This window comes from Podarcis melisellensis (genome assembly GCF_964234715.1).
Source record: "Podarcis melisellensis genome assembly, chromosome: 2".
In the NCBI taxonomy this organism is placed as follows: domain Eukaryota; kingdom Metazoa; phylum Chordata; class Lepidosauria; order Squamata; family Lacertidae; genus Podarcis; species Podarcis melisellensis.
Genome location: NC_138529.1, coordinates 68,503,303 through 68,524,637, shown reverse-complemented (window position 1 = coordinate 68,524,637; position 21,335 = coordinate 68,503,303). Strand labels below are relative to the sequence as shown.

General features: G+C 47.0%; 1 protein-coding gene across 5 annotated transcripts in view; it reads left to right on the top strand.

Moving 5' to 3' along the window:
* UBA7 (ubiquitin like modifier activating enzyme 7) overlaps positions 1 to 21,335 on the top strand; it is a 46,113-nt gene that overhangs the window by 17,856 nt on the left and 6,922 nt on the right. For 4 of the 5 annotated variants that reach the window (XM_081900255.1, XM_081900254.1, XM_081900253.1 and 1 more), the window contains 10 exons: positions 3,135 to 3,290; positions 3,534 to 3,699; positions 6,049 to 6,245; positions 7,447 to 7,511; positions 8,516 to 8,696; positions 10,132 to 10,206; positions 11,098 to 11,287; positions 11,678 to 11,787; positions 14,838 to 14,924; positions 15,112 to 15,306. In XM_081900255.1, the coding sequence (XP_081756381.1) occupies positions 3,135 to 3,290; positions 3,534 to 3,699; positions 6,049 to 6,245; positions 7,447 to 7,511; positions 8,516 to 8,696; positions 10,132 to 10,206; positions 11,098 to 11,287; positions 11,678 to 11,787; positions 14,838 to 14,924; positions 15,112 to 15,306 (1,422 nt within the window). Of the gene's footprint in view, positions 1 to 3,134; positions 3,291 to 3,533; positions 3,700 to 6,048; positions 6,246 to 7,446; positions 7,512 to 8,515; positions 8,697 to 10,131; positions 10,207 to 11,097; positions 11,288 to 11,677; positions 11,788 to 14,837; positions 14,925 to 15,111; positions 15,307 to 16,026; positions 16,125 to 21,335 lie in introns of all 5 variants that reach the window. The other variant, XM_081900256.1, reaches the window with a different exon arrangement.

Sequence of the window (21,335 nt, the reverse complement as noted above, 5' to 3'; positions counted from 1 at the left end):
AAATACTTGCCCACATGAGGGGCACTGGTCTCACCTGAAAGCCACCCACCTTAATCCAGCCACTGATGAGAGTTGGTTGACTTTTTCACTTAACTGTAGTGCTTATTTTTCCAGTGTTTTCCAGTAGAGGGAGTGTTGACTCCTTTAGTTTGAACGATGACACTAGATAGAAGAAGAACGATTTTTGTAGGATGAGTAGCTGACCTAGATCTGTTCTGCAGCTGTTACTGAAGTTTCTTTGTAAACATAACATTTGCTAGCATAACAGCCAATGCAGGGATTTTGTCCCAGTTAGCAGAGTCGATTGTTAAAGGTGGACTCCCAGTTGTTGGCTGTTGTTTATTATACCATTGGATTATGGTGCGAACAATTATAGCAATGGTCACTAAGAGCTGTATTCCGAGGGGTCACTTTCTGTAGACCTGAATGCCTAGAAAAAGTGGGCAACTCTGCCATGTATCCCTGAGAATGTTGACCCAGGAAGGGAAAGAAAGATGGTGGACGTGGGTTCAAGCTTCTGTCGCTTGAAGGGAATACAGTCATACCTTGGGTTGAATGCGCTTCGGGTTGAGTGCATTTGAGTTGCACTCCGCAGCAACCCGGAAGTAACGGAGCGCGTTATTTCTGGGTTTCGTTGCTTGCGCATGTGCAGAAGCGGTGAAAAGCGACATGCGTGTGCGCAGACGCGCCATTGCTAGTTACGTTTGCTTCTGGATGCGAACGGGGCTCCGGAACGGATCCCGTTCGTATCCAGAGGTACCACTGTATTTGAAGAGGCAGGCAAGATCTGAAGAAGGCTCCTGTGTTTTTAGGAGGTGGAACTTCTCCAGCCCACGTCTCTTTCTAGCTTAACTCAAACATCAGAATAAGAATAAAGAATGCACATTCTCTCTGTATATATAAAATACTCCACTTTGCATAACCATTCTTGATTTGCTTATTACGCTTTCACCATAGAATTGGAGTCTTCTGGGTGCAGAATCCAGAAATTATGGTACAGATAAAAACACCCTTCATTACAGTGGTACCTCGGGTTAAGTACTTAATTCGTTCCGGAGGTCCGTACTTAACCTGAAACTGTTCTTAACCTGAAGCACTAGCTAATGGGGCCTCCTGCTGCTGCCGCACCGCCAGAGCACGATTTCTATTCTCAACCTGAAGCAAAGTTCTTAACTCGAGGTACTATTTCTTGGTTAGTGGAGTCTGTAACCTGAAGCGTACGTAACACGAGGTACCACTGTATATGTAATTAGTGCATAAACTGACTAGATAAAAATTCTCAGTATTCTTTCTTACCCAAAATTATTGGAAAACCATCCCTAAAGTTTCATAACGTGTCTCCTGTTAGGCCATGTATGATTTACACTTGTAAAATGCATTTCTGTATTCTGATTGATTTATTGCTACCTCTGGTGAAAGATGGAATTTGGTCCTCCTGCCCTGCCAAACTCATCTGTGCATCCCATGTATATCTTTTTGCAGACCGCTTTGAGGTTTTTTACAATCAAGTGGGGTATAACTTTTGTGAGATAGATAGAGATAGATAAATAGAACCATTGTAGCATGCAGTTAACTTTTATAAAGGTAAGAGCATGGTGAGGTCACCAGTAAATATCAGGCAGTGTGCCGCTGAGTCATGTTCTCGTAATCCTGCACTTCACAACAGTTTCAAAAAGAGCTGGTAGATAGTTGATTTATAAGATAAAAGAGGGTTGGGTTGATGTTACATCCTTGTTTTACTCCTTTTTCTTGTTTGAAGGCCTTGTATTGTTCTCTCTGTGTTACAAACATTGGAAGAATTGGCACATGGATCTAATGAGATTCTGGGTTTTCTTTCTAGTTCTTGTTTTGTAGCAAAATTAGGACTTGGTACAGAATGCCAGATGGAGTCAGAATGTATTTCGAAGTCAAATATTTTCCCATGCCTTGACATGTTTTGGCTAACGAACATCTGTTGTAGAAATTGTGGCCAGAGGTTCACTTAGACTCATAGAATCATAGACCTGTAGAGTTGTAAAGGACCCTGAGGGAGATAGTTCAGTTTGTCATTTCTTATAAAGTGAGCATCCATGCTTTGGAACTGCGTTAGTAAACTGTTTCAGATTCTACAACAGTTCTCGGGTGCTGTTGCAAATGCCTATTCCAGCCTCTGTAATTATAATGCATTCTCTGAGAGAAGTGCAAATGTTCCATCTGTCTTCAGGCCTCGTTGAACATAAGGTTTCCTTCGATGTGACGAATACACAGTCATATAGAAAACTTTTTGTCAGAACTGAAAACCAACAAGGAATTCCTTGGGGGAAAGGCTATTGGAATTTCATGTCTAGCCTTTCAATAATAATAATAATAATAATAATAATAATAATAATAATAATGTGTGTATTTTGAAGTTGTACAGAACTTAGGGGGCTTCCAGACTAATTTGGGGTGGGATCGAATCACATACCAGCAAATTCAGGTTGATGCAATGAGAGTTGATTGGGAGGGCTTGCATAACAAACCCACTTCCCCAAAAGATCTGAATTTGGAAACCAATGGGGGAATGCCCTGGGAATAATGCTTGACACCTAACCTCCCTATAAACAAATCAGAGTGAATGTTTGTTAAATTGCCAATGTCAGCCAATCCCCTGGCCAAAAACCAAGATGAATGCTCAATAAACAGGTAAATAAATGGGTCATCAGGGAGTGCCCTGATTCCTATGTGTTTTTCCTGCATGGCAACCAGCCCAACAGCACCCATGTGGAGCAAAACGTTATGCAGTGGTACCTCAGGTTACATACGCTTCAGGTTACATACGCTTCAGGTTACAGACTCCGCTAACCCAGAAATAGTGCTTCAGGTTAAGAACTTTGCTTCAGGATAAGAACAGAAATCATGCTCCGGCGGCACGGCAGCAGCAGGAGGCCCCATTAGCTAAAGTGGTGCTTCAGGTTAAGAACAGTTTCAGGTTAAGAATGGACCTCCGGAACGAATTAAGTACTTAACCCGAGGTACCACTGTATCTGAACCAGCCACATGTAACTTGGAGAGGTATCTCCTTGTGTCCCCTTGCCCCAGTCACTTGAGTCACTGAAGTCATCTTGGCTCAGAGTGCCATGGGCCTTCAACCAATCTTATTACAATTTCCTCAGGTGGGAGCTGGTGCCATTGGCTGTGAGCTCCTGAAGAATTTTGCCATGATTGGCTTGGCTGCTAGCGAGGGTGGAAGCATCACTGTGACGGACATGGATACCATTGAATATTCCAACCTCAACAGGCAGTTCCTCTTTCGACCAGGGGATGTGTCGGTAAGTCTTGCAGCAAATATGGTGGAAAAGAGGTTTGGGTGATGCAGTGCTGGGGACAGTTTGCCCAAGGAATAAATCTTAACGGACACAAGAATATTCACAAACCTATTTGTAATGTTACAGGGGAGAGAGTTGGTTCTGGCTTGACTCTCGTTAGAGTGCCCTGGCCAATGAACCCAGGCAATAACCAACTTCTTTCTACCCTGGATCTCCCTAGTTATATTCCCTCCTTTGTTCCTGTAGAAGCAGAAGTCAGAAGTGGCAGCAGCTGCCGTAAAAGTCATGAACCGCCACATCAATGTATCAGCACAGCAGAACCAGGTTGGACCAGACACAGAGCACTTCTATGGGGATGACTTCTTCCTTGGCTTGGATGGCGTTGCCAGTGCCCTGGACAGTCTGCAAGCCAGTGAGTGTTTCATACAGAATGCCTGTGTTGTAGCCACCAGCTCCCTGTAATAAGCATTCCATGCTCAGAATGAATTACGTTACGCAGGCTTCTTTGAAAGTGCTTATTTTATATGATTAATCACCTACTTAGCATTTTCCTAACCACTTTCAAGTATTGAAAGCACCACACAGACATTATGTTTGCTTACAACAACCCTGCAAAGTAGGCCAGTTTTTGTAAATAATAATAATAATAATAATAATAATAATAATGTGTTAGTAATTTTTTATTATCCCCATATTGGAAATGGAAGGCTGAGGCAGACTAGCTTAAGGTCATGCAGTGAGCTCATATGACATTTAAATCAGAAACCTTGATTCACAGTACAATCATTTGTGCATTTACTAGGATATAAGCCCCTTGAATTGCCTAGTAAGTGGGTATAGGATTGTAGCCATAGCCTCTGTTCCACATCGTGATTTCCTTGTGGGTGAGGGAACGGGGAAATAATGTATACAAATTCTAGTACTGTTGTTTCTCACAGGATGTTGACAGTTTTTGCAGGCTGGCCTAGAGTGTAGCATAGAAGGGATGGCGGGACGCTGCAGGCAAAGGCAGTATGTGTGCAGGGCAGGCATACATAAGCTGGAGGTCATCATGATAAAGGCAAGGACAGGGAGTTGTATAGGTGGACACAGAAGACTCTCAACTTTTTGTCTCCTGGTCACTTTGCTCATGGACACGTCAGCTAATGAATCATTAACATAACCTGCTGCACACATTTTTCAAGCTTTATCCTATGAACTGACAGACAGAAAACAAGCATTTTTTTTAAAAAAGGAACAGATGTTGAGAGATTGACACCCGTGAGCATTGGGGGCTGCCCTCTAACCGGATCCAGACTAGATGGACCTGCTGCTGCTGTGGGCCAGCCACCTGGTGCTTCTTACACAGAAAGTTGATCCATTCCTGGGGGAAGAGATCCCATGTTCCTTTGTGGTTGACTGCATTGTGTATCTTGCTGATAGATATTAAAGGGGAGGTGAACCTAGGGAGCTAGAGTCAGGCTGTTGGCCCACCCAGATCATCATTGTCTCTCTACTGACTATGTAGCAGCAACTCTCCATGGTTTCAGGAAGAAGCTCTTGTCCAGCAAGACTTGGGAGAGTCCAGGGATTGAACCTGGGTCCTTCTGCATGCGAAGTAGCTATGGCCGTTCCCCTATGGGTATGTGAGGCAGGGCTGCCTAGGTCAAGGAGCTAGAAGGCCTGCATAATAAACAGAACTGCTCTCACTTCTTGCCGAAACTGCCAGAGGCATCCCAGACCAAATCCAAAGTCCAGAGTCTTTGAAGTATCTTGCAAATGCAGGCCCACAAAACACACACAGTGCTGATAAACAGGAAAGCTCTCTTGCTGTGTAGAGCAGGGAAGTCCCCAGGTCAGATCTCGAATCAGCTGTGCACATCCCTGGCTGGCCTTAGGCAAACCACAGTCTCTCTTCTTCAGCACCTTCCTCTGTGCTGTGATAATCCTGGCCTACCACACAGGATCGTTGTAAGGATGATTGAAATAGCTGTGTGTGCTTTTAATAGCATGCAAACACTGATAACAGACCCTCCAAGTGTCCCTATTTTCCAAGGACAGTGCCGGGTTAACAGACGCCATTCCGTTTTCTGATTTGATCCCGGAATGTCCCGCTTTTCCTTAGGGTGTGTCCCGATTTTCATCGGAGAAATGTTGGAGGTTATGTGCTAAAGAACTTGCAAGTGTCACCGTCATTAATTAACGGTCATAATACCCTGTTGGGGTTCAAGCCACAGACCACCAAACACACACTGAGCCATTATCTCCTGCTTTGCACATTTATAAAAAAATGGAGGCTTTGTATGTGCTGAGGAGACTGGAATGGCTTGGCATCTACAAAAAAGGACCCAGCAGACCATATAGACAGAAGACTGTATTTGAGTGACAGAGGCTCTTTGTAGAGCTGGACCAAAATGTCTTGGGATACATTTTTTGAAGAAAATAATATATTGAGATTTCTCTTTTATTTTCCCTCCCTCCCTCTCTCCACCCAATCAGAAAAAGAAGTCCACTTTGCAGAAGTTTGTCCAGCTCTTTTCCACCATTTGTGTGTGTGTGTCAGCTGCCATTTCTCCCTGAGTAGGGATGTCAGAGAATTCTGACAGGAAATTGCTGGTGTTTGCGTGTGTGTGTGTGTGTGTGTGTGTGTGAGAGAGAGAGAGAGAGAGAGAGAGAGAGAGAGAGAGAGAGAGAGAGAGAGAGAGAGATGAAGAAGGTAGGGCACTGCAAAGGATCTCGTGTCCCGTCTACCTCCTCTCTTTCTTCCCCTTTCCTCCTGCAGGAAAATACTTGTGCCAAAGGTGTGTGCAGTACCGCAAGCCTCTGCTTGATTCCGGAACGGAAGGCACCCGGGGCCACGTCCAGGTCTTTGTGCCCTTTCTGACAGAGTCCTTTGGCCAAGCTCAGGAGGAGGAAGAGACGCAGTACCCTCTCTGCACCCTGCGCCACTTCCCCAGCACCATCCAGCACACACTGCAGGTGGGGGGGCAGGAGGCTGGCTTTTTCCTAGCCTCCTCAAATACTGTTACTTATTCTTTCAGCCGCAGATCCACTCTGCAGTGCCTGCTGCTGCCAAAGAGACCCCTCTCCTGCCTTTCTCTCCAGTTGGTCCATGCCTAAAGAGGGAAAACTCTCAGCTGCCAAGCTCCTCTTCACTCCTTGCCTGGCCCCTTGGCTTCATTTACTCTTTCCAGGCAGCTGCACGAGGGCCAGGGCTGTCAACAGCGCTGACGGCAGGATATGGGGTCCAGCTGTTTTGCCCAGAAGCCAGGCCAAAATCCTTCGCCCTTTGCAGAGCTTCAGCTGCTTCTCCTTTTTCTGTGGCAGGGCCAGACAGACCTCTCTCTCTTTTTTATCTCACACTGCCCTGGTGCCTTTGCATGCCCCTGCTTCCTTCACTCCACAGAGCAGGAGATGCTGAAGGGGAGGCTGTCTGGCTGGGCCTGTTAGGTAGCATCAGGCCCCTGAGGAGCAACAGGGGCAGGAGTTCAATTTTAGGGAATGGCACCAGAATTCCCAGGCTGCACTGCAGCCCTGCAGCACAAGCCCTACTCAAGGGCTTCCACTTGCACCGCAGGGCCTTCCTTTCCTCTTGGTGCCCACCATGATTGGCTCTAGGGTGGGGGGTCAGGAGAACCTCCAGAACTTCGCATAATGGGAAGAGAACTGCAGTACCTGCACTGACAGGACATTCATCACGGTGTGGTATTGAATTCCAACCTATATCTTTAAAGCACATTTGAAGCATATTTCCACCCCTCAGAGAATTATGGGCACTGTGGTTTTTTAAGGATTGCTGAGAATTGTAAACTCTGTGAGGGGTAAACTACAGTGCCCAGAATTCTTTGAGGGAAAGAATGCGCTTTCAATGTGCTTTAATGTTAACTGTGTAAAGTAAAAAAGGTAAAAGGGAAAGGACCCCTGGACAGTTAAGTCCAGTCAAAGGTGACTATGGGGTTGTGGCACTCATCTCGCTTTCAGGCTGAAGGAGAGTGTGTATACTGCCTTAGAACCAAGGAATAACTGGAAGGAAGTGGTGCTCTGAGGCTGCAGTCCAGTGCCCATTTGCCTGAGAGTAAGCCCTGCCTTTTGCCTGAAAAAATGTCCCTAACCCCTGTTCTAAGGGACCCCAAGTAACTGCTGACAAAAACTCCCCTGCCCCCATCTTTTTCTCTTGCAGTGGGCCCGAGATCAGTTTGAGGGTCTTTTCAAGACAAAAGCAGAAAACGTCAACACATTTCTGAAGTGAGTATGGGGAGCGATCTTGACTGAGGTGATGTGGTAGATAAATGGCAGGAGGGAAAGCTTAGAGTGGGCTGTGTAGGGAATAGAGTGGATTTTGTTAAGGAGTCTTCTGGGTGAGGTAGAGGAAAGTTTACCACACATTCATATCCCACCTCTGGGCTGTAGTAGGAGCTGCTGCATCTGGGGTGGAAGGTGGAACTGCCTAGTGGCAGGACCCACTCAGAGCTCCACGTGCATAAAATTACTAGTTATACATTCAGTGCGAAAAAGGGGGCTCTGCAGCCGCCTAGAAGACATATTGATCATTATCTGAGTCCCATGATGAGCACAGGTGGAATTTGCCTTGTTCCTAGTGGTGCCATTTTGGTGTGCCATACCAGTGTGGTGTAATGGTTAAAGTATCAGACTTGAATGGGGGAAATCCTAGCTGCCCTATGAAATTCACTGGGTGACCATAGTGGGCCAGTCCCTGGCTCTCAGCCTAATCTGCTGGTGTTAATGGAATAACCCCCATTCACACTGCTCCTTGGGGGATGATTGGGATAATACATGAGACAAACATGCTCAGAAATGTTTCCCTCCCTCTGCCCCCTGCTCTTGCCTTTTAACTTACTTGATGTCAAAAGGCGCTTGGCCACTTCATTCCCATCCTGATTGCTTGTGTTGGGAATCCACAAGGGTGAGGTTCCTGGGCTGGAATTCTGATACCTCTCAAAGAAGGACCTTCACTGCCCCAAGACTCTAGAGCCAATCGCCAGTTGGCAAGTATGAGAAGATGCTAGACTAGATGGGGCTTTGGTCTGATCCAGCTGGGCTCTTCTTATGTCTTAAACTATTCTAGACATAAGACAGACAGATTGGTGTCTGTTAGCTGCCCTGGGCATTTGGAGAGGCATCATAGATATTTCTAAGCATGGAATTGATAACACTGCTGTTAATTCTTCCTAGTAGGTAGTTTGTTATCTCCAAATTCTGCCACAACCGAGGTCTGTTGTTATCCACAGGGATCTCAGCTTCCTAGAGTCCCAAGAAATGGAGGCTGTCAAGACGCTGGAGTCAGTGCGCATCAGCTTTCAGGAGAAGCCGTGCAACTGGAGAGACTGCGTGGTCTGGGCTCGGAGACTTTGGGAGCGCCTTTTCTCCCATGACATCCAGCAGCTGCTGCATAACTTCCCACCTGAGCATGTATGGGCCCTGCCTCTTTCCCCAGCCATTTCCTGGCTCCCAGTGTGGCGCTTTTCTAAGCACTCCTTTGCCTTTCTCTGTTACAATCACTCAGCACTGGCTCTGAGAGTTGGAATCCAGGTGTCTGGAACCAAATGCAGCAGACTTGTGTTGGCAGCTGCTTAATGTGAGATATATTAAGACCAAGTGGTAGTCTTTGCAAAGCCCATCTTTCAGTGAAGCAGGCGCTTGGTTGGTGTTGCCTTCCAGCCACTTGTAACATTAAGCCTCCTGTGGGAGATTCCTACTCTCCCTTAGCCTTAACACCAATAGTTCTCACTCTGGGCTTTTTGTAGGTGGACCCACACCACCATTTATATAACCTGGTTCACATACAGCACCTCCAATGGCTTTAATTGCACAAAGAACCAGTTGCTTATAGCTTTTGGCCCCACAGCAAGGCACAGAATGGTCACAGCAGGGCTGGCCCAAGAAGTTTTGCTGCTTGAGGATCACACAAACACTCCATGACCGGAAGATGTCTAGACTGCACATGAATCTTAGTTCAACGCAGCCAGTGGGGTAGTGTCATCCACTGCACCTGAGGAGAGCAGGATTGATTCCTGGGTATGTGACAGGCCTGTGGTACTCACAGCTTTGATCTCCAATCACGGCTCAGGAGGAACGCCTGGGGCCCAGACACAGTTACTCACTCTGCCTAATGGTAGGGCTGGCTATGGGTCGGAGGCAAACTGCACGGTCAGTTCCTGAAACAGCAACCGAGAGGCCAAAGGCAGGCAATCTGGTCCAGGAAAGCCTGACGGTCAGGCTGGACAAAGCATTCTGTGTAACACCTCAAGCAACAAGTTGTTAAACCTAGGACAGTTCTTATATAAGGTCAGCCGGGCCCTTCTTAATGACGGTGCCATGGGTTCTAGAGTACATCCTCTGGGCACTGAGTCAGTTGCTCCCCTCCCTCCATTATGAATCAGGCTCCTTCCTTTGGACCTGGCACACAACACAGGCTGATGTTTGACCTCCTTGCAGTCCCAGTGACTGGACAGCACTAGTCACAAATGATTGGCTGAAATAATTTTGTGGTTGGTGGTTATGTTTTGTCCCAGGTGTCTTGGTGGAGCAAAATTATATGGTTTTGGCATATGAGTGAGCCAATGTTAGCTTTCACAAGGAACCTAGCACTGCTGTCTGAACTCTGGAAAATCAACAACATGCACGTTTACATATTTTTTCCTTGGCCCTTGACTTGTTCTCTCTTCCTTGGCTGTGCACAGTCTCCCTCCCTCCCTCTCTCCAGTTCCCATCATTTTAGGCTGCAGAAACCTTTGGCCCTCTTCCAGCCCTTGCTTGGCCTGTAGAGTTTCCTTCCTTGAACAACTTCTCCTCCCGCCCCCTCTGATGCTGCTTCCTGACTGATCCCATCTGTCTTTGTCCCCAGGAGACAAGCTCTGGACTTCCTTTCTGGTCAGGGCCCAAGCGATGCCCACAACCGCTGAAATTTGACAGCAGTCATGTGAGTGGGGAGCTCAGTTTGAGAAGTGGGGGGAACTTGGGATGCAATGGAGGTTGCACCCTCAGCGAGGAACATCTAGGAGAGATCGGGACATTTACACAGCTAGGTTCACCACTTCCTAGTCTCATGGTCAAAGAAAGGGGCGAATGTAACTTTTCGGAAAAAAGAAAATAAAAAGCAATAAATGGAAATTAGTGCCTTTTTTATTCTTGCTGTCTAGAGCAGGTGGAAACCCCTTATCTGTTTTTCACCTTATTTATTGTGTAAAATAGCACCAACATGTTCCATGACACCCTAATTGATGAGCAGGAGGTTGGCTCTGTTTTTCTCATTTGATTGATCTGCCTAGTTTAAAACAGTGAACTGACCATGAACCAAGCCCATCTTATTCCTCTGTAGAAGTGTGGGTTCCAAATGACCCAGGATCCAGCACATTTGGCATGTAAGATTTCCGAAATCATTGTTCCCACCAATTTGGGCTTGTATCCAATGTTGCATGGATACACTTCTACTGTGAGATTTCTGCTTCCTTTCTTCTGCCTGCACGCTCCCAAAATCTGCTCTGGAGGCTCCCTCAACCCTTTGGAACAGATTTTGGTGGTGGCTGTAGCAGAGAGAAGAGGAAGGGGAAGTTCTGTTGCGCAAGCAGAGTAGAGTGGAAGAGCAGGGTTGGCTATAGCCCCCGGGTCTGAATCTGGCAGCAGGCTTCCACGAGTTGGGATGCTGTTTTGACTGTGTTAGGAGGGAAGAGGATGCTTAGCTGAGGTTGGAAGGGGTCTACATTTCTGGAAGAGCAGCCAGTAGAGCCAGTTACTGGTTCTCAGGAGAAGGAAACAGTCCATAGTGGGGAAGGGTGCTGCTGTCTCTGATGCACCTTCTGTGTTTTTCTAGACCACCCACAAGACCTTCATTTTGGCTGCCAGTCACCTCTTTGCCAATACCCACAAGCTGTGTGTGAGTGAGGATGATTCTGTCACTTCCCAAGTCCTCTTTGGCTTGCATCTGCCACCTTTCCAGCCACTTCAGGGAGTGCATATCCCCCTCACTGACCAAGAGATGCAGAATCCACAAGACTCTGTTGGTAAGAAGTTTGCTGAAGGGCAGGTATCCCAACCGTTCCAACCAGGCCCTAGCAAGGAACCTGTGGCCTTCCAGATGTTGTTGGACTCCAACTCCCATCAGCCCCAGCCAGCCTGGCCAGTGTGGTCAAGGATGATGGGAACTGTAGCACAGCAACATCTGCAGGGCTGCAGGTTTCCCATCCTTCCTTAGAGCAGTCTGCCAACCATGTCACATCTGTGAATGGAGTGCCAGGAAATGCAATGGGATCTCTAAGGGTGAGATGAGACTTGGGCTTCCCACACAGTAGACCCAAGCCGGAAGTGGATAACATGCTTCTCCCTGCATTGCTCACATCTCAGGCCACTGCTGGGCTGTGTCCCCACCTACTACCCCTAAATGTGTCTTTCAGATGAGACAGAGGTGGGAGAGCTGAGGAAGAAACTGGCAGCACTGAGGCAAGAGATGGAAGAGCAAAATTCCCTCATGTCTAATGCTATGGAGCCCATTCACTTTGAGAAGGTAAAAAATGTTCCTGCATGTTTCCACCTCTCTTTGCATTTCCCTCTGAGCTCCAGGTTTCCAAAGGCGGAAGAGCATGACCCTTCTTGGAGGAGAGAGGGTGTGGTGTGTGACTCTGCTGTTCCAGCCATGATTTCCCCTCCTGCAGCTCCTTATGCCTCTTAATCCTCAACAGGTTAATTTCGGTTAAGATCAACAGTGCTTTCTTGAGATGACTCACGGACAAATTTTCCCAGTGCCCCAGTATCTGTAAAGGGCAGGCACAGGCAAGATATTTTACGTTCAGGGTTCAGATGCCCATATAAAAAATTACTACCTGATTTCATCATGTGCTAAAAGTTTGAGTATAGAGGCTTAGAGGCTGAGCTACAAATCAGGATGCCTCGTTCTGAATCTCATCTCTGGCATGAACTCGCTGATACTCAACAAGCCACAGTCTCTGAGTCAGCCTTCTAACTGTAAAATAAGAGTCAGAATACTGGCCTACCTTGCAGGATACGTATATGGATTACTACAAGAAGCAATGATGAATAGACTGTAGGGTTTCCACACATCCGGAATTTCCATGACACAGCCAGAATACCACAGTAGGGAGCAGTGTCTGGGCGGAAATTGCTGAAAAGTCTGGGGAAAACCAGATGAATGGAAACCGTTGTTGGAAGTTCAGATTTTGTTTAATTATTATTTTTTTAAAAAAATTAATTTTTGAAATCCTGATAGACAGATACTTTTAAGAAGTATTCTGAAGGAATAAACTACTGTATGTTTAAAATGTGAATGCCCTATATAACAAATGTTATTTGCCAAAAAGAGTGGATTTCCACTTTTTGAAATATGGCAACCCTAAGTAATAATGACACAGGAAATCATGGTTTGTCATTATGTCTGAACCAGGCTAATTTGTTACAATCCAGACCACTTGTTCTGTAGCCCCTATTGGACACTGAATGAGGAGCTGCTTTTTGTAGGCAAAGCATGTGTTCTGCCATCCCCTATCTTTTAGTTCTGTATTGTAGCTGAGAGACTGTTTTATTCAGCTAAAATGACACTAGTAGCTGAGTTGTGGGGGTTTTCTTGTTAATGTGTTTGGTAGAGTTGGGAACGGGCCCACTTCTACTCCACAGCTGCTGTTACAGAAGTTTCTTCATACAGTGAGCATTTGTCTGCATAACTGCAGATGTAATGTGGGGAGTTTGTGGGGATTATATCCCAATATATCATCAGCTGCCAGGATTGGGGCCCAGATTTCAGCTAAGGTAGAATATTTTCCATATATTGGAGGTTAAGTTGAAAGCTGCTGTCAAACAGCCCTAATAAAAAAAAATCTGGTTTGTATGGAATGTTTTGTTGCTTTGACCTTTTAAGGGTTTTTGAGGGGTGGGGGAGGTTTGTGCCTGAAGTTTAAAGTTGTATTTTGTGTAGACTGATATTCAGGATTTACATATGCACTGCTTGCCACAGGTTTCTTGAATGTATGAATTTCATTTCTGTCTTTACTGGTCCAGTAGAACTAAGTACCCAAGTCCCACTGATTCCACTGGGAAGGGTTTGAGTGGAGATTTAAAACTCCTAAGGTTGTGTACACTTTACCAGTTAAAAAAGCAGCTAGGTTGTACTTTTTTCTCTGGATAGAAACTGGTCTGGACAAAAATGCATCAAAATGCAGTATTTCATAAGAAACGACAGGATAGATACAGATTGTGGCGAACGTTGTATATACAGCACTTCTCAAACCAGTGGTGAGAGCACACTGGATGTAAACGGAGGTGGAGGGTGGGTATTGGCACAGCCAAAGATGTCCCTGAATTTGACAGTTGCTGTAAGCTGCAGTTCTTGTGTCCAGCTTTTGGAGGTGCCAGAGTGCCAGGAATGGGTTGGGATGAGTCCTGGGGTCAGTATCCCTCCCGCAATCTGTGTAGCACCTAGCCTACTACTCTCTTAGGCTGTGTACGCACTTCTGTTCACTCCACATCCAGCACACTCCCACCACTCTTTCCCAAAAGAGTGTACACAGCGGTGTACACACAACATAAGCATCTGTCCTACATCTTTCTTGTAATTATGAAATGCTGTGTTTTGATGTGTTTCCTCCACAACCAGCATCAATCCAAAGTGAGAAAAAGGACAACCTAGACATATTTTAAAGTGCTAAAGCGTACACAGCCTTATACCCAGCCCTGTTTGTGGTTTGCAGCGCGTGACCCACCCTCCTACAGGCTGTGTTCTTTTCTGAGTGCAGAACACACGACCCAAGAAGGATCAGAAGAGTCTGTTCCTTGAGTACAAAATGGCAGTTGGTTATCAAGCCAGGCAGTGGAGTCCTTCAGCCAGGAACTGTGTGTTTTTGTCACTTTCATATTATTTCTATAAACAAGGCTTTTTCCAATCATCATACGTAAGGACTAGAAAGCTGCCTCAGCGGATTAATTGTTTTGCTGACCCAGTGCTGCTTGCTGAAACTGGTAGAACCTCTCCAGCGTCTCACCTGAAATCTGATTTTGGCAGCAGATGCCAGGGGCCTTCTGTCTGCTAAGGATGGCCTCTGCCTTGTAGTGTGGTCTCCCTCATACACTGCGGGAAGTTTATGTTGGACCATGGCTACTTGGATGGTTTCTTAGTCAGATTCTGTTCCTGTGCGCGTGGTGCAAATTTGTGTATAGTTGCTTGTGATTAGCACATTTTATTCTGCTCCTGCTATTCATGGGAAAATGCAAGGAGCTTTGCAGGGAACTGAAGCTCTGCCTCCTAGACTCTAGGCCTTTGGCTCTTCAGACTTTGTTGGACTCCAATTCCAAGTCACAATGAGAGCTGTGGTCTAGCAACATCAGAGAACCAGATTCCCCACCCCTTCTCTTCTATGGTTAAAAAAAAATCACACCATGCACACAAACCCTGGCTATAACCTCTGTTAAGTTTCCTTGCCGCCCTTTGTAGACCTTGCACTCCCTTTGTTCTCTTCCTCAGCCCACTAAGATCCCTTCTCTTTTCCCCCTCTGCCCTTGCCACCCTTCTCTGGCCTCCATTGATTCTGCAATTTTTGGGGCCCTCAGGGGAACGACATTCACTTGAACTTCGTCATGACAGCAGCCAATCTGCGAGCTGAGAACTATGGCATCCCTCCGGCTGATAAGCTGCAGGTGAGGAAAGGAGGCGGGGCTTTGGGAGTCATTTTCCCCAGTCGCCTGCCAGCTTCAGGAAATAAAAATGGGGCGGGACACATTCATGTGTCTGTCTCTGGCCTAGCAGCATCCCTCCCTCCAGTAACCTCTGGTACGTTTTTCGATTTACTGTCTTCATGCTGAAGGCCCAGTTTGATTTCCACAGGCGATGAAGATTGTGGGGAGGATTGTGCCTGCCATTGCCACAACAACAACAGCTGTAGCTGGTCTGGCGTGCTTGGAGCTTTACAAGCTGGTGTGGCGACACAGGCGCCTGAGCTCCTATCGCAACAGCTTCCTGCAGCTCTCGGAGCCCCTGCTCAATCGCTTCCAGCCTCTCTCCTCTCGACCAATATACAAGGTGAGGCCTGGGCTCTGGGCTCCTCATGCTTTGAAGGCAGAAAGAAGCTCAGTGGGGCCTGCTTTTCCTAGCAGACTGGCAGGGAGGGCAGGAAGGAGAGATACACTATGCGCATTTAGATGGGCTGCTGTTCTTTAAACTCAGAGCTAGCTCTGCTGAGGTTGTAGATCAGAGGCAGAGGACCTTTTTCAACTCAAGGGCCATGTTCTGTTCTGGACTGTCACCTGGGGGCCACATGCCAGAGGTGGGTGGAGCCAGAGGCAAAAGGAGGAGGACCAACAGATGTACATTTTCACTTTGTACAGTCTACACACACCTCTCTATCCTCCATCCAGGCAAGGAAAAGGCATTATTGGAGTTCAAGGACACATCCTAGCTAAGCAAGATTACTTGAGGAGAGTGTGAGGCAGGGTTGGTGAAGGACGTGCTGTGGGAAGAGGGCCATGTCTGGCAAGGGACAGACTTGGAGGTTCCCAAGTCTCTAGAAGAGAGAACATGGAGTGCTTCAGTGTGGAGAGAAAGTCATTCAGGAACAAGAATCTGCCTTCCCCAAGGCTAGTGCAGTATCCTATATAGCTGGATTAGAGGCTCTGTACCTAGGAGCATTTCTGTGTGGGCACAGGCATTGATCCAGACAGGTACCTGCTTAATTCCCCACCCACTCCAGCTCTTAAAAATCTAAATGAAACAGCAATGGCTTGCTCTTGTCCTGTGCTGCAGAGTGCACCTAAGAGCAGCTTTGGACGTTTCAAGACAGATGTACAGCACCTCATGCCATTAGTTCTTATGCTGCTGCTGTGATGCCCAAAGCCAAACAGGTATGGAAAGATTTGCATGTCCAGCCTGCGAACCTCTCCTGACCAAGTTCCCCTTAAGACATTACAGCAGCAGTGGGACAACCACTTGAGTACCACGGTGATGGTGGTGCTGTGATGCTTTCAGGCCTGACTGCCATCTGTTCCCAGAGTGCTCAGCCATACCTTATCCCTGGAAGCGGACCACGCAGTCAGAACTTGCACAAGCCTCGTCAGCTGGAGCTGATGCTAGAATGGCTGCCCCCTAGGGATGTCAGCAACTCCCAGACTGTGTTGAGGGGGAGACTTCCTACTCCATCTCTCCTGTCTGGGTGCTGGGTACTGAGCAGCTTGCCAGGAGCCGATGTGTGGGGGAGGACGGCTGTTCCCACTCAGCTGCTGACCCTGCCTTTCCTGAGCCCCTTCTGGCAGGCAGAAGGCGAAGGAGATCTAGTTTCAGAAGCCGGTGCCTGGCGTGTGTATCAGGCTAGCAGCAGTGTGGAAGGAGAGGCACAGACGGGGCTGCCTGTGAGCTGTCAGACACAGGAAATGGTCTTTAACCTGCAGCTGACACACACAGCTGGTGCCAAGCTGGATCTCTGGCTCTTCTTGCCCTGGCCTAACTCAACTCCCCTTTCCTTTAGCCTCAGCCCCAGATGCTGGTTCTTGACCTTTCTGCATAGGCATCTGTGCATCCACTGGGTGTTCTGAACCACGCTGACTGAGAGGTGTTTCTTGGAGCTGTAGCCAGCAGACCCAGTGAATCCAGAATGGGCCCTCATGCAAGGCAGTGAACGTTTGTTCCCCTTGTGCCTTGCGGGCATGCAGTAGATACTTGGTGGACATCTTGAGAGCAGCATAAGGCGATAGAATTTACCCAGCCATATTACCTTCAGCTGATAGACAAGTTGTTGTGTGTGAATAATTATGGTAGGTTTGGCATTATTGTCAAAGATGTAGTGGTGAGGTGGACAAATGGTGAGCTGGACAAGGGAATCCTGGCAAGACCCCGGTTCACATGTCCAAGAAATTGGTGAGTTTCCCAGGATGGGATTGCACTTCCTCTGAAGGAGTAAGCATGCAGTCTGGAGTGGCATAACGTGGCCACAGTAGCCTAGGCACTGGTAACTTCAAGATTGGCTTGCTTCAATGCACTCTTTGTGGGGCTTCCCCTGTACTTGGCCCATAAAGTGCAGTTGTCAGTGCTGCAACACAATTGCTGACAGGAGTGCCAACGTATTATACCTCTTCCTAAAGATCTTCACTTGCCGCCAATTTGCTACTGAGCCAGGGTCATGGTTTTACTGGTAGTATATAAAGCTCTTAACAGCTTTGGACTGATTTAATTGAGACATCCTTGCCCCATATGTACTACTTGGCAGCTTCTATCAACGGAACACGCACTTTTACAAGTGCCATTTAATACGTGTTCGGCTTCTGTGAAGTTTTGGAACTCCTTAGCATTTAACTTCAGTCAGGCGCCTTCATTGTACTTTTAGACTTGCTTAAAAAAATTATTTCAGCGAGCCTATTTTGACATACAATTAAGGTATGCCTAATCTTTTTTTTAATTCTGACTTTAACTCCATATTATTGATAATTATTTTACTGTTTAAATATGCATCACTAAGTTTTTTTATTAAGTGGTTTATAAAATTTCAGATATATATATATATATATATGAGGGGTGGGGTGGGGGTGTATCTTCTGACAACAGGGTGACTAGCCAAAGAAATAGAGAGCAGACATACATGCTGATAATTAGGAATTGCAATTCATGTTCATCTGTTCACATTCGTAACATCTAACATATCTTTGGATGCAATTCACTGGCTTCAGTTTCCATGTAATGTTAAGCCAAACCATGGCTTAGTGTAAATAATAATAATAATAATAATAATAATTTATTATTTATACCCCGCCCATCTGGCTGGGTCTCCCCAGCCACCCTGGGCGGCTTCCATAAAAACCAAAAATACAGTAAAATCACACGTTAAAAACTTCCCTGAACAGGGCTGCCTTAAGATGTCTTCTGAATGTCAGGTAGTTGTATAAATGTGGTAGGCTCCTAGATATTGCAGCTGCTTTGTTACTCTTCTGCTCCTGCTGCTGCTATGCTGATGTGAACAGCTTAGGGTTTAATCTAAACCTGGATTCATGGTTTATCTCCTCCAGACAAACCATGGTTTGTTAAACCAAGGACAAACCTTGGTTATAGGTCGTGCTTTATGTGGAGCTCGACGAAACATGAGCCAGAGTTTGGACAGTACGCTAAGTCGTGGTTTAGCAGTAGCAGGATCAGATGAGAAGCAGAGGTTACAATCTCATCTATAGGAGACCATACATTTGTGCTGAGCTATTTTGTGCTGACTGGATCACTGTATCTTGTTTTACTACTGTCAGTGGTGAGCCTTTTCCAGGAAAGGACATAGCAAGACATAAGCGGATGTTTGTTTATTACTTGTGTATCCTGCCCTTCCTCCAATGAGCTCAGGGTTGCATTTGTAAGATTCCTGGGCAGCCTCCCATCCACTCCCCAGACCTACTTAGCTCAGAGTTGGAATTACGGCACATTGGGCGATGCCCTAAGCCAGCCCTCGCTTATTCCATAGGGTTGCCTTACTAGCAGTGCCATTAACTGTCCTACACGATGGCTTCTAGCTAGCTGCCTCTTTGTAAGGCATTCTGCCATTCATTGTATACATGTAGATGCGTATGTGTGTACATGTGCACACATGAGCCTGCACACATGTATGCATAACACACACACGTACACAGACATAGACTTTGGGGGTGCTTCCCCCCTTTTTTGTGACAGCCCCAAGACTTCACATTCCTCCCAATTTGTTGGGGCTGGGGCCAGCCTTGGCTTCCTTGCAAAAAAAAACCCCTCCCTTTTCTGGAGAAAGAAACCAGAGCTTGGATGGGGGGGGGGCTGTGGAATCGGTGAGGAGGGCGGGAGAGCAAGAAGCTAAATTAAGAGCGTCTGTTTGAATAGAAGCCTTTTTGTCTTGAGTTTATGGAGTGCGAGGCTGGGGCTTCCTGCTACACAGGAAGCGCAGATTGGAACCAGATTGGTGGGACCGGAGCAGGGTGGAGGGGCGGGCAGGAAAGACGGGGGGGGGGGGAGGCCGGCTCTTCTATCGCCACTGATTTCCACGGCTTCGGCTCTCGGCGCCTCTGTTCCTCCCCCCGCCCCCTCCATCGCTCCCAGTTCAGATCACGCTGCACGGCCCGAGGGCTCGCTGAGCGCGCGCGCAGGCCCCAAACGTCCTGTGATTATTTTTTTAAAAGGACATCTCAGATTTCTTAACAGCCCAGCTCCGCAGAAGGGTCCCTATATAAGCAGGAACTTCAAAGCTTCCCTTGTGACGCGGGGGTGGGAAATGATTTTTTTGTGTGTGAGAGAGAGTTTTTGAATCTTGGAGCAGCTGTGCAGTGTGTGAGCTCGCTCTCTCTCCCCCCTAAAGTCTTTAAGAGGAAAAGGCCTGGCTGCAGCGAAGTGGCACCGTGCCCAGTTTGCCCATGTCAGCCCTCTGGGAATGGAGGGCATTCTGGTGGCGCTATAGATAGAACCGCCGTCGGAAAAAAAGGGGGAAGGAAAAAGAAACCAGAGCAGCGGTGGTTGGGTTTGCAGTCGTAGCACCACTTGGGGCAAAGGACGGTTTGCTTCCACTTTCAGGAGTGAGTTTGCCCCCCCCCCCTGAAGTGAAATCATGAATCCATTCCTGAAGGCAGCGAATCTGAAATTGCTTCCCCTCGGAGCTGGGTGGGTGGGGAAGCAGGAGAGGAGAGGAGCCGATGGAGTGAATAGAGCGCAGCATCAGGAGGAAGCCGCTCCAGATGAGGAACGGGGCTGATTTGCAAAAGGGAATCGAGAGCGGTGCCGGGTCCAGGAACGTGTGGAACTGATTAAGCAGCATATGGGAGTCATTACTTAGCAAGGGCTGGCGACTGGGGGAAGGGAGCTCTTACCCTGGCGCCAAAGGATTCACGCCTAACCCCCCCAGAATAAGATTCATTGGACCTTTGCTCCTTAGTGCCTGAGCCGATTTTTAAAATTATTTTTTGGGGCGGGTGGGTGTGAGAATAATAAGTTTGCAGGGCACTGTAAGGCAGGCATGAGCAAAGGAAAAAAATCAGCCAAAGGGAGGTTTTCTTTGCATCCGGACATCCAGCCAGCTGGGGGACGCATTGCTTAGATCAGAACCCAACTCCTGTTGCCCCAGTCTCTGCAGGATGACTTCGGTTCTGCTTTGCTATGGAAGCAGCATTAAGGTGCTGGAAGGTGAAGAGCTGAGCAAGAGGTGCTAATGAGTCCCCTGTCAGTGTGAAAGGCCAAGCCCAACCATATGGTTCTTTTGGAAGGATGGGAATCTGCCCTCTGGGTTGGCAACAACATAGAAGAGCAAATGGGATGGACCATATGGTCCCAAATGGCCATGATTTTTTTGCGGGGAGGCAACTTTAATTTCCAACTCTAGCCTTCCTCCTCCCATTCATGTTCTTAAAAAAAAGAAGAAGAAGGTATGGTCAGGAGCGAGACTTTGCATGTTTCAAACCAAAGCATATCCTCTCTCGTTTACAGGGGTTTGGGTTTTGCATGCACGCTCTTATTAATGCTTTCAGAAAAAATGGCCACTCATTTGGAATAATCTCTCCAAGCAGGTGTACATAATAAGATAATTATCAATAAAGCACAGATTGCAACAGCAAAACATTTTTAAAAGAAGTATTCATAACTGAATGATGTGTTTGGATAGTCTTGCTGAAATAAAAAGTTTTCAGCTGGTGTCTAAAACAATAGGACAGGCAACTTGCAAGGCACCAATGCATAGCTGCTACCACACTACAGCTGAGCTTTTGTCCATCTTGCTGCACCAGCCAGCTGAAAACATGAGTTCCTCCTTCCTGCTTCTGTTCTGTTCCTTTTTGTAATTTGCTTTCCGTTCTTCAGAATACCAGCAGCACTTCCCAGGGCTTGCAGGAAGCATGAGTGAGTACTGTATGGTGCTCCTGTTTTCCATTGTTCTGCATCCACCCCTCCTTTCCATGAAATCTACAAAACCTCAGTGTAAATTTGAAATAAGCTGGGAGAGAATGTTTGGCCCTCCAGCTGAGTTGACTAGAAACAGCATCTCAACAGAGCAAAGGACAAGACCCCAGATCCCAAGCAAAGGGTGGCTGTGATCAGACCTTCCCTCTGAAAGCATGGACTGGGTGTGGGATCGACCA